General features: G+C 38.6%; 2 protein-coding genes across 4 annotated transcripts in view; both read left to right on the top strand.

The window, feature by feature from the left end:
• LOC111196650 (zinc finger protein 239) overlaps nucleotides 1-11,142 on the top strand; it is a 307,776-nt gene extending 296,634 nt beyond the window's left edge. For all 3 annotated transcript variants that reach the window (XM_049477158.1, XM_049477159.1, XM_049477157.1), the window contains exon 2: nucleotides 8,099-11,142. In XM_049477158.1, the coding sequence (XP_049333115.1) occupies nucleotides 8,218-9,324 (1,107 nt within the window). In that variant the 5' untranslated portion in view covers nucleotides 8,099-8,217 and the 3' untranslated portion in view covers nucleotides 9,325-11,142. The remainder of the gene's footprint in view (nucleotides 1-8,098) is intronic.
• The window catches only part of LOC125801274 (zinc finger protein 239-like), a 55,486-nt gene that overhangs the window by 4,205 nt on the left and 37,241 nt on the right, over nucleotides 1-14,040 (top strand). The window lies entirely within an intron of this gene.

Below are 14,040 nucleotides of genomic sequence, written 5' to 3'. Positions count from 1 at the left end.
ATCAAGTATTTATTACAAAATACTGAATTCAGGAGAACCAATACATACAAGACAGTTAGCAGCCATCAAATAGTAAAAGTTCTGACCCCCCTCTGATCTGACTCCATGTTTATACCCCAAATGACGTGAAACCTGCTGATGAGGCGTTGCTAAAATCATCTCATGTTAGTATGCATAATTTCACGTGTTAGTAATCCGTTTCACGTGTCTGACCGGACCACTAGTGCTTGGCCTTGACTGTGTCCAGCCAGAACTGAACATTGTGGCATTATCTGTGTGCGTGTGCGTCACTCCCCGCTTTGAAGAGCTGCAGGTTTAGGGAGGCACCCACACACAGAGAAGGCCGCTTTGGTCTAAGAGCCTCCTCTGTATCAATTTAGTTCATACAGAGTGTACCAGTCGATGATTGATGGCCGTTAGTTAGGATCAAAATGCCTTAAGCATGAGCTAAACAAGTCACACAATGGATTTCTTATGTTATATGTTAATGTGTTAGTGGCGCGTGGTTAGTCCGCCATACAATAGATCCTATGTGTTAGTAAATGCCTTATGTATCATGTGGGTTAGTTTGTCATATAATAGAGTCTGTGTTAGTGACATGCCTGATCAAGCAAAGTTTAACTATATGTGTAAATAATATATATTGTGAGTATTGGATAATCTTCTATATAAATGTGTATAAAATACAATGTGAGGATTGGATAATGTTCTATATTAATGCATATAAAATACAAGGTTTCACACAATGATTATGTAATTATAGATGCTAAAGTTAAGTAATCATTATTGAAAGATATTTGTCAACACACCCAAGGTATAATAAACGTTAACTCTTCAATATACACACACTGTAAAGCTCCAGCTCATCCTAAATCAACATCTCAGTTGGGTTTAGGTCAGGGGATTTTGAAGGCCATGCACCTCTTTGTTAACTAGATAATTCCATATGCGTCAATTAATTGTTTTCATAGTTTTAATATTAATCGACAATGTAAAAAAAATAAATAAATAAAAAATGAGACGTGTCAACTTTTGACTGGTATTTATATATTTGCGAGCTGACACACCCCACAGTTTGCCCAGATGAACGGCCACAATGTTGGTTAGAAGCAGTGATGGTATAGTTACTTTGAAAAAGTAATCCGATTACTGATTACTGATTACTCATTTAAAAAGTAACTTAGTTACTTTATGGATTACTTGATTTTAAAAGTAACTAAGTTACTTTACAAGTTACTTTATTAGTTATTTTCAGCAGCTGCAGACACCACCTCCCGCTGCCTTAACATTAACATTATAACCAGTTTTGCCAATACTCCCTTTATTGGAAAATGCATTTTAACAGCAACAATTTATCTCTGTTAAGTTGAACTATTTCCTAAAAAAATACGTTTTTTTTTATAAAAATAAAAAAATTAACATATATATTTTTATAAAAAATAAAATATGGTCTTTCTTGATTTTACTAAACATAAATACTTGTTTTTATAAAAAATATATAAAATAAAGAAAGTCTTTCTTGACCTGAAATATTTAACACTGTAAAACTGAACATTGAACCTGTTGTTCTCAGCAGGGCAGCAGGGAGTGGTTTTATAAAACAGAACCGTGTATATGGTCTAGACCAGGGATCACATATTTGCAGACTGGGGTCCGGGTCCGGACCCAGACGTTGTCCAATACGGACCCATACCGGACCCAACTACTGAGAAGGATTTAATTCTGACAGTGTTCATTTAAAGCACCGGAACTTTTCTTGTCTTTACGGTATACGCGCAGTGAACTTCCAATCACGTGTGGTGTAAAATCTTCAAACGCTCTCCTCTGCCAATCAAATTTGTGGCAGACCGCTGCCCTGGCTAGTGAATTGGGACTCGGCCGCAAAAAAAAAACGCTTTAATAAAGAGAAAGGGCGCCGAGAACTGGCGGAAAACGAAAACGGGCGGAAACTAAAGACACGCCGAGCGCGAGAGAGAGAGACAGGGGAGAAAGCGAGACGCGTGTGATTGGGGAAGAGCGGAGAGGGAATGGGTAAGGGAGCGGTGTGTGTGTGTGTGTGTGTGTGTGAGTGTGAGGTGGAGAGAGAGAGAGAGTAACGCACAGTGACTTAAATAAGTAACTTTAATCTGATTACTGGATTGGAAATAGTAACGCGTTAGATTACTCGTTACTGAAAAAAAGGGTCAGATTAGAGTAACGCGTTACTGACATCACTGGTTAGAAGCACCTAAATAAAGAATAATATTAAATATTACCTGCACATTCACCGATACCCTTTACAATACGTGTAGGTGTGATTAAAGACACTGCAGGCGTCCCCTGCACCGGACCTACAGTACCAGGAATTTTCCCAATAGCATGGAAATATATTGTATTGTGCTGTAATTCCCGGGCTGGTGGGAAGTGTATATAAGTGTGTGTATGCCACATAACAGCCTGATTACAGAATCCACGGATTGGTGACTTTGCAGCTTTGCTTAGACCGTGAGCATCATCTGCAGGAATCTGGATTTTTAATAATTTATGGGTTTGATTGGTCAATTCCAGTATGCCCAGTTAGACTACACAGAGAAAGTTGGCATTATAATATAATATAATATAATATAATATAATATAATATAATATAATATAAAATATAATATATGATATAATATAATCTAATATAATATAATATAATATAACTCATTCACTCACTTACTCACTCATCGTCAACCGCTTTATCTGTTAAGGGTCGCGGGGGGGTGGCTGGAGTCTATACCAGCCGGGATCGGGCTGAAGGCAGTATACACCCTGGACAGGCCGCCAATCCATCGCAGGGCAGACAGACACACAGGCACATCCACTCACACACTCACACCTAAGGGGCAATTTTTATCCGACATCCAATTAGCCTGAACTTTGGACTGTGGGAGGAAACCGGAGCACCCGCAGACACGTCAAATAATATAATATAATATAATATAATATAATATAATAATATTAATTATTATAATAATAATTATATACATACATACATACATATATATATATATATATATATATATATATATATATATATATATATATATATATATATATAATTGATTATAATTAATAGTAACATAATATAATTGCTTCAAGCAGGGAAATTATAATTTTTCTCCCTCAAAATTGGCGGTCCCTGGTGTTTAAGCTGCTGAACTGCAAGTAGAGATCCCCTAAAGAAGCTCGTTAAGAATAACGACTGGGTGAGGGCACTCGTTAATCTGCAAGCGAGTTTACGTAGTACTTTAGTTACGCACGGGTTTGGGAAACACTCTTTAATTAACGATCAATCTTAAGTACGAGTTAACGAAGTTCTTAGCGTAACGAAGCTTTCAGGAAACCCACCCCTGATCTCTATTATTAATTTTATTCCTCTTGCTTGTAGACTTGGAACCAAAATGTCATCCCAATCAAACCAGTAAAAAAAAATTCTAATTGAATATAACATTAGTTTTTGCATTAAGGTTTTTATCTCACAGCAATAATAATGAAGGAGAAAATAGATGTACTTTACATAAATAGAACAGATATAGTTAATCATAATATCAAAAATGAATATTGTTTATGCATTAATATAGCATAGATCATAAATGAACTATTTTTTTTAAGAGACTGCATGAGACGATGCTTCCGTCCACCTGAATGGTCCCGTGCATTCCAAAGCCAAACCTTTGCAACCTGCTCGATCTCTGCATCCTTTGGTGGTGGCATGATTGATCTTCTCACGGCCTCTTAAAATGATAATATAGAGATATGAGAATGCAGTCAGGTAAATACTACATCTGTTAGTGTCTTTTCATGTACAATGCTTAATTTTAGAGAAATTTGCAGACTGTATTTGATTACAGTGATTCTTATATAGTGATAGTTATTTGAATTTGAATTTCTTCAGGCTATTCATGGTGAAACATAAATAGCCTTTACAGTCACTGTGTGTGACTGGTAGTTACATTCTATAAACATGTGAGGTGGCCGATATCAGGATATCAGGTTCACAAAAATACCAAAACTTTTTAAAATGATATCTTTCCCTTAGCTTAACTGGCTATCTTTCCCTTAGCTTAACTGAATATCTTTCCCTTAGCTTAACTGGCTATCTTTCCCTTAGCTTGACTGGCTATCTTTGCATTAGCTTAACTGGCTATCTTTCCCTTAGCTTAACTGGCTAGCTTTCCGTTAGCTTAACTGGATATCTTTCCCTTAGCTTAACTGGCTATCTTTCCCTTAGCTTAGCTGGATATCTTTCCCTTAGCTTAACTGGCTATATTTCCGTTAGCTTAGCTGGATATCTTTCCCTTAGCTTAACTGGCTATATTTCCGTTAGCTTAGCTGGCTAGCTTTCCCTTAGCTTAACTGGCTATCTTTCCCTTAGCTTAACTGGCTATTTTTCCCTTAGCTTAACTGGCTATCTTTCCCTTAGCTTAACTGGCTATCTTTCCCTTAGCTTTACTGGCTATCTTTCCCTTAGCTTAACTGGCTATATTTCCGTTAGCTTAACTGGCTATATTTCCGTTAGCTTAGCTGGATATCTTTCCCTTAGCTTAACTGGCTATCTTTCCCTTAGCTTAACTGGTTATTTTTCCCTTAGCTTAACTGGCTATCTTTCCCTTAGCTTAACTGGCTATCTTTCCCTTAGCTTAACTGGCTATCTTTCCCTTAGCTTAACTGGCTATCTTTCCCTTAGCTTAAGTGGATATCTTTCCCTTAGCTTAAGTGGATATCTTTCCCTTAGCTTAAGTGGATATCTTTCCATTTTCCATTTCCCTTAATATTTCCCTTAGCAAGCCATTGTTCCCTTAGCTGGTTATTGTTGACATACTTGGATATAAAGTTAACTTACTTAACAGCAGTCTTTCTCCAAGAGCCGAGATAAGCTGCCAACTTGGGAGCCCCTCGTGTTATTTAAATGTGAGGTAAATTCTCATTCTAACTTAGCAAAATGTTAACATTTGTTAGCACAATGCTAACTTCAACATAGCTACCCTTATAATGCTACAATAACCTGAGAGTGGTAACTGCATTAGCACCACATTAGCGTATCTTAGCAAAAAATAGAAAAGCGTATAGTAATACAGAAATTATAACTTACCTTTCAGTCACTTTGACAGACCAAAGTCACTCACTGACTTTGCCTTTAAGCTTGATCGTTGCTCTGTGGTAAAGGCACGTGCAGGGAGGGGGGAGGGGGAGGGGGGTGGATTCGTTGGTTACATGATCCTCACAATTAAATATCACATGCAAAAATAAAAAAATATGTAACTTTTATAACCTTGCTGGCTTACACAAAGTGTATAGTCAAGCACAAAAACATTTATAATTTAATATTTTTATTTATTTATTATCAGCACGACCAATAATAAAGGTGAGATTATGAATCAGCACCATGGAGCAAATTCGTAGCTATCCAAAATATTAAATAAAAATATTTTTATAAATAAAAATGTATAGCTATACAGTATATGTCTTGAAAAATATGAGATGTTACTATGTGTGTGTGTGTGTGTCCCTCCAAAGGTCTCTGCACAACTCTGCTGTGGTACCTTGATTTTTCTCCACTTTTGGTTTAGAAAATCTTTCAGAGCTGATACTACATTTCACACAGTGTTGCTCCTATCCACTAAGCTAGCTAATCTACCTAGCTCTCACAGACAAAAACAATAAAAAATATTCAGATACCCTTCATATGAACTTGTTATGACACAAACTTTCAGATTGTAAAATATTGTATGGTAAATTTGGGCTGACCCAGAGTAACCTAGCATAGGATTTGTGTGGGCATGCTCACATATAACCCACAATGCCTACAGTGTGTAAATGGTGCAGGCTGAATTAGGGCTGACCCACAGTGGCCCTGCATGAGATTTGTGTGCACATGCCAAAGTGCAGGTTGCCGACATATAACCCATACCGGGTATGAAATGGTGCAAGCTGAATTTGGGCTGACCACACTGGCTCTGCATGGGAATTGTGTGGGCATGCTAAACTGTGCTTTGCCCACATATATCCCACACTGGCCCTTCAGGGTGTGAAATGGTGCAGGCTGAATGTGGGCTGACCCACAGTGGGCCTGCCTGGGATTTGTGTGGGCGCATCAAAGTGTTGGCTGTCCAAATAATTCCCACACTGGGCCTACAGGGGCATTAATGCACTGGACCAGTTCAGGCTAGCCCACAGCGGCCTTTTATAGGATTTGGGTGGGCCAGCCAATGAACAGGCTGCCCACAGAAAACCCATGTTGGGCCTGTTTGGAATTTTAATGGGCTAGCCCCTGCCCACAGTGCCCGCACTTAGCCCACGAAGGGCCGATGTGTAGCTTTTTGCTGGGTAATAATGCACTCCATATATGCAGGATTAAAGTAAAATAAATTATACTGGACATAAACATATATAAAATGTCTCTAGAAGATATATAATAGGAAATGAAAACAGTGTGAATTTTTCTTTTGCTTAAAACAGCAAGAAAGTACTACCCTGAATGTGATAATTAGGGGTGGGTGATATGGCTCCATATTTCAGGGTAATATAGTTCATGATATTCAAAAATATTGGCAACATTATTTCTTACGATATTTTATGGCATACTGCCTTATTAAAACAGATTAATGTAATTTCTGGAGCTGTGATTGTATGCAGATAAATTATCCCATAAATACACCTGAATAAAAAAAGTAATATTATCTAATTTCTAGAACATAAAAACAGGAAGGGGTAGGTCGAGACTCTTCATCAAGCATATATATTTAATACAGGCTTTTTCTGCTTCCGGTCACTGAAATTATTGTATTGAAAAACTAAATATTTGATTCTAAAAGGTGAGGGGTAGAGATATACTGCAAGTCAGAAAATTACAAAGATATTTATAAGATAAAATGAGACACTTTGTTAGAGCAGTATGACATATTTACAGCTAGTGCTGGACGATATGGCCAAAATGTATATCACGATACATTCCTTAATTTCGGTCGATACAATATAATTTCGATATCGATATAAATATTTGGAAGGCCTCAGAAAAACTGTTAGGAATCCCTGCAATGGAAATCTGTACCTATTACTGTCTTTAAAGCCTCCTCTCATAAAAAAAACTGTATAATACTTTAGAAATTAAAAAATGGTCAGAATGAATTAATGCTCACCTTTATTTGCATGTAGCAATATAAAAACATGACATCTCTGTCAAACACAAACCAATAACCTCTTTACATTTTACCAATATAAATAACTTTACATTACAACAGAGGCAGAGCTTCTTATCCTTTTGTAAACATATTTAACAGATCAAAACAAAAGTGCCTCATCCAGGATAAAGAATGCAGAAAGCCTTCATTGATATAAAAGGAACACGATATCACCGTCAAATAAACAAACCTATATCAACTAGAAATAACTTAGATACAACATAAACTACATAAGTGCTTCAGCCAGAATAAGGAAGATATTGTGTGTAGTGAAACTGCTTGAGGTGGTGGAACAGATTAGATGCATTACCGTTGCTAGTCAACTCCACTTTCCGGCACAATTGGGAGCAAGCTGAAGTTTATCAGACCTTTGAAAGCCGAACCACTGAATTAGACCTGCCTCCCTCAACTATCTCTCCTGTTTAATCACTTGTGGAAGCATCAGGTGTGCTCATTCTGCATCTAAAATCTAAAATTCTGCATCAGGGCCGAGCCTAATCGAGGAACTCGGTTCGGCCGCACTGCGCTCCGCTCGGCTTCATAGCGGGAGGTTCTAGGTGTGGACCGGAGCGCAGCCGAGCTTCAAGTTTTAGTAGTATGGATTATAGTGTAAAGTGTGATACTACTAAAGTAGTAGTATAACACTTTATTCAGTGCTCAGGACAGCAGCAGTGTTTCTGCTACATACATTTTGCAGCTGCAGCCTGCTGACAGTCAAGATACATATTAAAATGTCTGTGAATTTATAATGGGATAAAAGTACTGAAGCCTTTATTGTAGTATGAAGGTGTCCCAGTATTTTTCTCCATATAGTGTAACTAATGTAGGTAATTCTTTTTGGTTAATTGACCTGCTTTTATTTTAATACACAAAATTTTTTTTCTTTGTTTTTCCAGAATAAACAACCAGGATATTTAATAAAGAGCAGTGTTAAACTGCTGAAAGAGGTGAAGCACAAGCCAGCCAGAAGAATCTCCTGAAAACGCAGAAATTGTTTGCTACATTTCACAGACAGATGGAGCCAAGTCCCGACATGGAGGAACATCAGCACTCTGTCAAGAGTTTTACTAAACAGAGTGATATCAAAAAACACCAGCGCATTCACACAGGAGAGAAACCACATCACTGCTCAGACTGTGGAAAGAGTTTTAATCAACAGAGTAATCTCAAAAAACACCAGCGCATTCACACAGGAGAGAAACCGTATTACTGCTCAGACTGTGGGAAGAGTTTTACTGAACAGAGTAGTCTCAAAATACACCAGCGCATTCACACAGGAGAGAAACCGTATTACTGCTCCGACTGTGGGAAGAGTTTTACTCAACAGAGTACTCTCAAACTGCACCAGCGCATTCACACAGGAGAGAAACCGTATTACTGCTCCGACTGTGGAAAGAGTTTTAATCAACAGAGTACTCTCCAAAAACACCAGCGCATTCACACAGGAGAGAAACCGTATTACTGCTCCGATTGTGGGAAGAGTTTTAATCAACAGGGTCATCTCAAAAATCACCAGCGCATTCACACAGGAGAGAAACCGTATCACTGTTTCGACTGTGGGAAGAGTTTTACTGAACAGAGTCATCTCAAAAGACACCAGCGCATTCACACAGGAGAGAAACCGTATTACTGTTTCGACTGTGGGAAGAGTTTTACTCAACAGAGTAATCTCAAACTGCATCAGCGCATTCACACAGGAGAGAAACTGTATTACTGTTTCGACTGTGGGAAGAGTTTTAATCAACAGAGTACTCTCAAAATACACCAGCGCATTCACACAGGAGAGAAACCGTATCACTGTTCAGACTGTGGAAAGAGTTTTACTGAACAGAGTAATCTCAAACTGCATCAGCGCATTCACACAGGAGAGAAACCGTATCACTGTTCAGACTGTGGAAAGAGTTTTAATCAACAGAGTCATCTCAAAATACACCAGCGCATTCACACAGGAGAGAAACCGTATTACTGTTTCGACTGTGGGAAGAGTTTTACTCAACAGAGTCATCTCAAAATACACCAACGCATTCACACAGGAGAGAAACCGTTTCACTGTTCAGACTGTGGGAAGAGTTTTACTTTACAGAGTGAACTTATATTAAATCAGTGCATTCACAAAAGATAGAAAAGTATCCCAAATCTGTTCCTCTGCCATAAAAAATGCAAACCTTAAATCTTTCAGACAGCCAAAAACACCTCATCATGCACAAAATCTTCACTCTGTAACAAGAACTTCATTTAAAAATGGCTTTTTACAGGTTCAGAAAAATGAATCTTATCCAGAGATGATGTTTACTGAATTTCATGCTGTGTTTTTATGTATGTTTGTATACCTACATTAGTTAATGCCTGCAGAGCTCTTCAACACTTAGTGTTGTGTTTTAAGAAGTTTTTACACACAGAATCATAAATGGTACCACTAACAGCATAAACTAGGAACATACATTTTTACAATTTTTTCAGTGATATGCTGAATAAATAGTAAAGCGATGATGCTAGCTCAGAGTAAAATCGTATATTAAATCTCAGCATTAGCTTTAGAACTAATAATAAACAAAAGTGAGGATTTTATCATTCTGGGACATTTTTAGGTTTAAAAATTGAATATGCTTTGCCATAAGTAGGAAATGATCATTTGGTCAACTTATGTCATTTACAGCCTTAACACATTCTCAATTGTTTACATATAAATACTTTCTTTATTTTTTCCTCCACTCCACGTTTGTAGTTTGTAGTTGGAGCGAGGGCACTGCCAGTGTTTGCTCCAGATGTTAGATTAGCATTACTTAGTCTTTTAAAATTTAGATGTCGTAGTTTAAAGGAGTAGAGTATTCTTAGGAGTAGAGAATATTCTTAGCTTGCAACAAAAGGCCAACAAAATCCTTTTCAGAGTTTAAAACAAAAAAAAAAAACGGTCTAGCTGTAGTTTCCATACTGAAAGCAACACTCAGCAGGCTGTGCAGCAGTAAGACTGCAGGATTCTTGATTCCCTCTACTGCACATGTGTCAAACACAAGGCCCGCGGGCCAAATGTGGCCACATCCAAGCGAGAGCTTGTAAGATCTTAGTGTCTATAATAAATAGGTCAGAAGCGTTCTTTGACCAAAAACTACATTTCCCACAATGCTTGTCGATTGTATTAACCGTGAAGTTACGGCTTACTGCCACTACACGGCAGTGTAGTCATTGATGTGGAAACCCTGCCGGAGGGAAGGCGTAACTTCGCGGGTGGAATTGAGACATACAAACGTTTATCCCATAATGTCCAGAAAAAGAGAAGCTGATGCAGACGGACGGCTGTGCTTCAAGGCGAAAGACCGGTATGACTTTTGTGTTACGAAGAGTGTTACTGACCAAAATAAACGCTTGTTAGGAGAGATATAAGTTCTGTGTAAATATTTATAAGACAATAGCTGACAAAATCTGTTTTAATGACGTTAATAAACATCACTGTGACAGCGCTAGTTGCAGTTACAGCGCAGCAAAGGACGAGGACGTGAATCACTTATCTAACCAGCCTGTACTGATTTCTGCCCCCAATAACCCTTTCAATAACCTCCAATAGCCTTTAATAGTCTTCAGTAGCCTTCAACAGTCTAACCTTGCAGCCGTGGTGTGTTCACTAAACTCCGTAGTTATAAACATCCTGAGGTTAGCAGCGCGCTAACTGACCTGTTTATAATGTAATCCCAGCAGTGACTTCGTGACGACTGCTCTAAACTGCTGCTGTTAGCTGCTTGGGCTGAAAGATGAACTGTAGAGAGCTGTATTATTTGGTTAGTGGGGTTAAAATCTTTATTTTTTACACAGAAGAATTTTAAAAACTGTAAAAACGCTCCAGACTGGCTCAGCTTTGCCTGTAGCCCGTGGCTGGGCTGTAGCTCTGACTCAGTAAAGACTGTGGGCTTGTGCTGCTGCTGCTGCAGCTCCGACTAGTGGTTGTATGAGTGATAGAATTCTGCCCATAACAAATTATACTTTAACTCTTTCACCCTCTCCTATTCCCCCAATTGTGGCTCCATCATGTCTGCTACAAAACTTGACCATTCATCTCTGCAGGGACCCAGATTGTTATCTGACCATTTGTCTCTGCAGGGACCCTCATCGTCTATATGCTAATTTATCTGACCATTTGTCTCTGCAGGGACCCTCATACCCCCCATTAAAGTGACCACCCTGCAGTTTTCAAAAGGTATATAATGTTCCCTCAAAATATCTTTAGTCAGATTGCTTCTGATCGACTGACTAAGCTGTGCCCGTGTAGATTTTCTGTCTGCACGTGAATAAACTCAAGTCAACTCTGAAGCCGTCTCCTGACTCCTGAATCGGACACCTGGTTCCTGAAGGCCGAATTTCTAACAACTTGGTGCCGTGACCCGGATGGCTACTGAAACCTACTTGGTGAGTAAACGCCATTTCGAACTGAAGAGAAATTTTGGCTGGATAAAATAGGAGTCAGTAAATGTTATCCTCTCTGAAGTGAGAGATGCTTGTTTGTTACTGTTAGATCAGAATTAGTAACTGTTATCCTCTCTGAACTGAGAGATGCTTGTTTGTTACTGTTAGATCAGAATTAGTAACTGTTATCCTCTCTGAAGTGAGAGATGCTTGTTTGTTACTGCTAGATCAGAATTAGTAACTGTTTTCCTCTCTGAACTGAGAGACGTTTTGTTTTGTTACAACTGTAAACTTAGGATTTGTAACTGGGATCCTCTCTAACAAAGAGAGACGTTTTACTTAGTTAGTGTTGAAACTTACTGCTGTAGTCCTCTGTGAAGTACAGTTGGTTGGTATCTGCTGGTAGTGTCTTTGTTTTGCTATTGTTTCAGAGCTTGGTTTTGTTCTCTTGTTTTCTCACCATGTCTGCTAAAGGCCAAAACATTAAGAATCTTGCTAAACCTCTTAACTATAAAAGCAGCACCTTAGTTAAGGGAGGGACTGAAATGCCACAATGGTCTGATTCTGATTTTGAAAGCGTAATCAGTGACATTGGGAAGAAACATATTTGTGAGCAAAAGTTAACTCAGTACTTTTCATCCAAAGGTTTCTCTGCTGATAGAGAATGGACTCTTGCTGAGTGTAAAACAGCTTTAGGTTACAGCCTCAAGCACAACTCAGTTAAGGAATGTCTTTTTGTTATTAAGCATTACTGGGAATGCAAGTTGAAATCTATGGATGAAAAGTTAAAAGAAGCAGAAGGAAAGGTCTTAGAGCTAACTAGCGAGTGCAGAAGGCATAAAACTGCTACCAAACATGCCCAGAGCACATGCAAGCAACTGCAGCAAACATTGACAGAAGTTGAACAGCAACATGCCAAACTTAAGTCAAAGTCAGGGCCTCAGTGTTCTCTGACTGTTGCCCCTACTCCAGGTCAGCCGTGTTACAAAGAGGATGGAAATCCTCAAGTAGCAGTCAGGCTGTATCCTGAATTGTCTGAGAGTGACCTCTCTGATGGGTCAGAATCTGTGTCATCAGATAAAGATTCTGACCATGCTACTGGTAAAACACACTTTCCAATCTGTGTTAAAATGAGACCTGTAACTGTTGTATCCTCTGAGGTACTTAATAGGAGAAATGCAGGTGGTGAAACCAGACTAGAAATTGGGCACATTCCTTTAGATGCAGCAACTTTGGACACAATATCCAAAGAGTTTAAACCTCCAAGGGAAATGGGGCTTGACTTTATTGATCTTATGCATAAGAAAAGGAATCTGTACTCACTACATCCAAATGACGCCGTAGCCATTGCTAGCCAAGTTCTTAACATCACAGATGGTAGAGAACTTGCTAAAAAGGTCTCAAATGCTTTGGGTGACAAAGGCCAGAACCTTGACAAAGGGTGGGAAGCTTTTGATGACTGGATTAAATGCAAATGCCGTAAAACCACTGATTGGGGGCAGATTACCAACTGCAGACATAGAAAGGGAGAGTCTGCAGCAGACTTCTGTGAGAGGTTTGAAAAAGTTTTTCTGCGTCATTCAGGTATCAGCCATTACAATGCTGATAACATTAACAATACAACTGATGGTCCCCATTTTAGACAGCTGGTTGAGTCACTACAAACAGATCTTAGACGAGCTCTGGTGACTGCTGTTCCAAACTGGAGAAAAACAAAGTGGGTTGATCTTAAGAATGAACTGGACCGTTTGGATGTGGATCTTGAACCAAACCATGTTCCTGCATCCATACACATCCTCACAAAGAATGGATCAAACTTGGGTCCAACTCAAACATTCACTAATCAGAAAAAAGAGTGCCACTACTGCCATAGAATTGGTCACTTTTCTCGAGTTTGTCGTAAAAAGCAGGCAGATAGACGCAAAATGGGTGCTAGTTCTAGAGGCAACACAATGGAAAATTCTTTTGGTGGGTTCTCACAGGGAAGCCCAGCTGGGATTTCACAAGAACAGATACCACTGATAATCAAGACTTTACAGGGTGTCACAGAGCAGTTATCTTTGATATTCAGTGCTCTACAGGGAGTCACAGGGATTTCAACAGTTTCTCCTGCTTTGGCTTAAGCTAATTTGTCCTGCTACTTAAACTCTTATTTGTGCTTTTTGTTTTTAAGAACTGGATTTTGATGGTTTCAAATCTCAGACCAGAATCTTAAGATTCTTATGAACATAAGTTGAATTTACCATCCAGGTTGAGCTTACCATAAGCTAAGTAGCATGTTAATAATATATTTAAGTGCACTTTTTAACTATTTTGTTTATTTTGTTTTCTTACTAGCAAGGGACTTGAGACCAGTCCTGATTAAGTTAAGTTGTGTTGCACAATTTTAGAGATAATGCACCAAACAAAGTTTTTTGCAGACTTTAGGTGATATAGTTATTTT

Source organism: Astyanax mexicanus, chromosome 4 (genome assembly GCF_023375975.1).
Source record: "Astyanax mexicanus isolate ESR-SI-001 chromosome 4, AstMex3_surface, whole genome shotgun sequence".
In the NCBI taxonomy this organism is placed as follows: Eukaryota; Metazoa; Chordata; class Actinopteri; order Characiformes; family Acestrorhamphidae; genus Astyanax; species Astyanax mexicanus.
The sequence above is the reverse complement of the archived record's forward strand: the minus strand, read 5'-3'. Positions and strand labels throughout refer to the sequence as shown.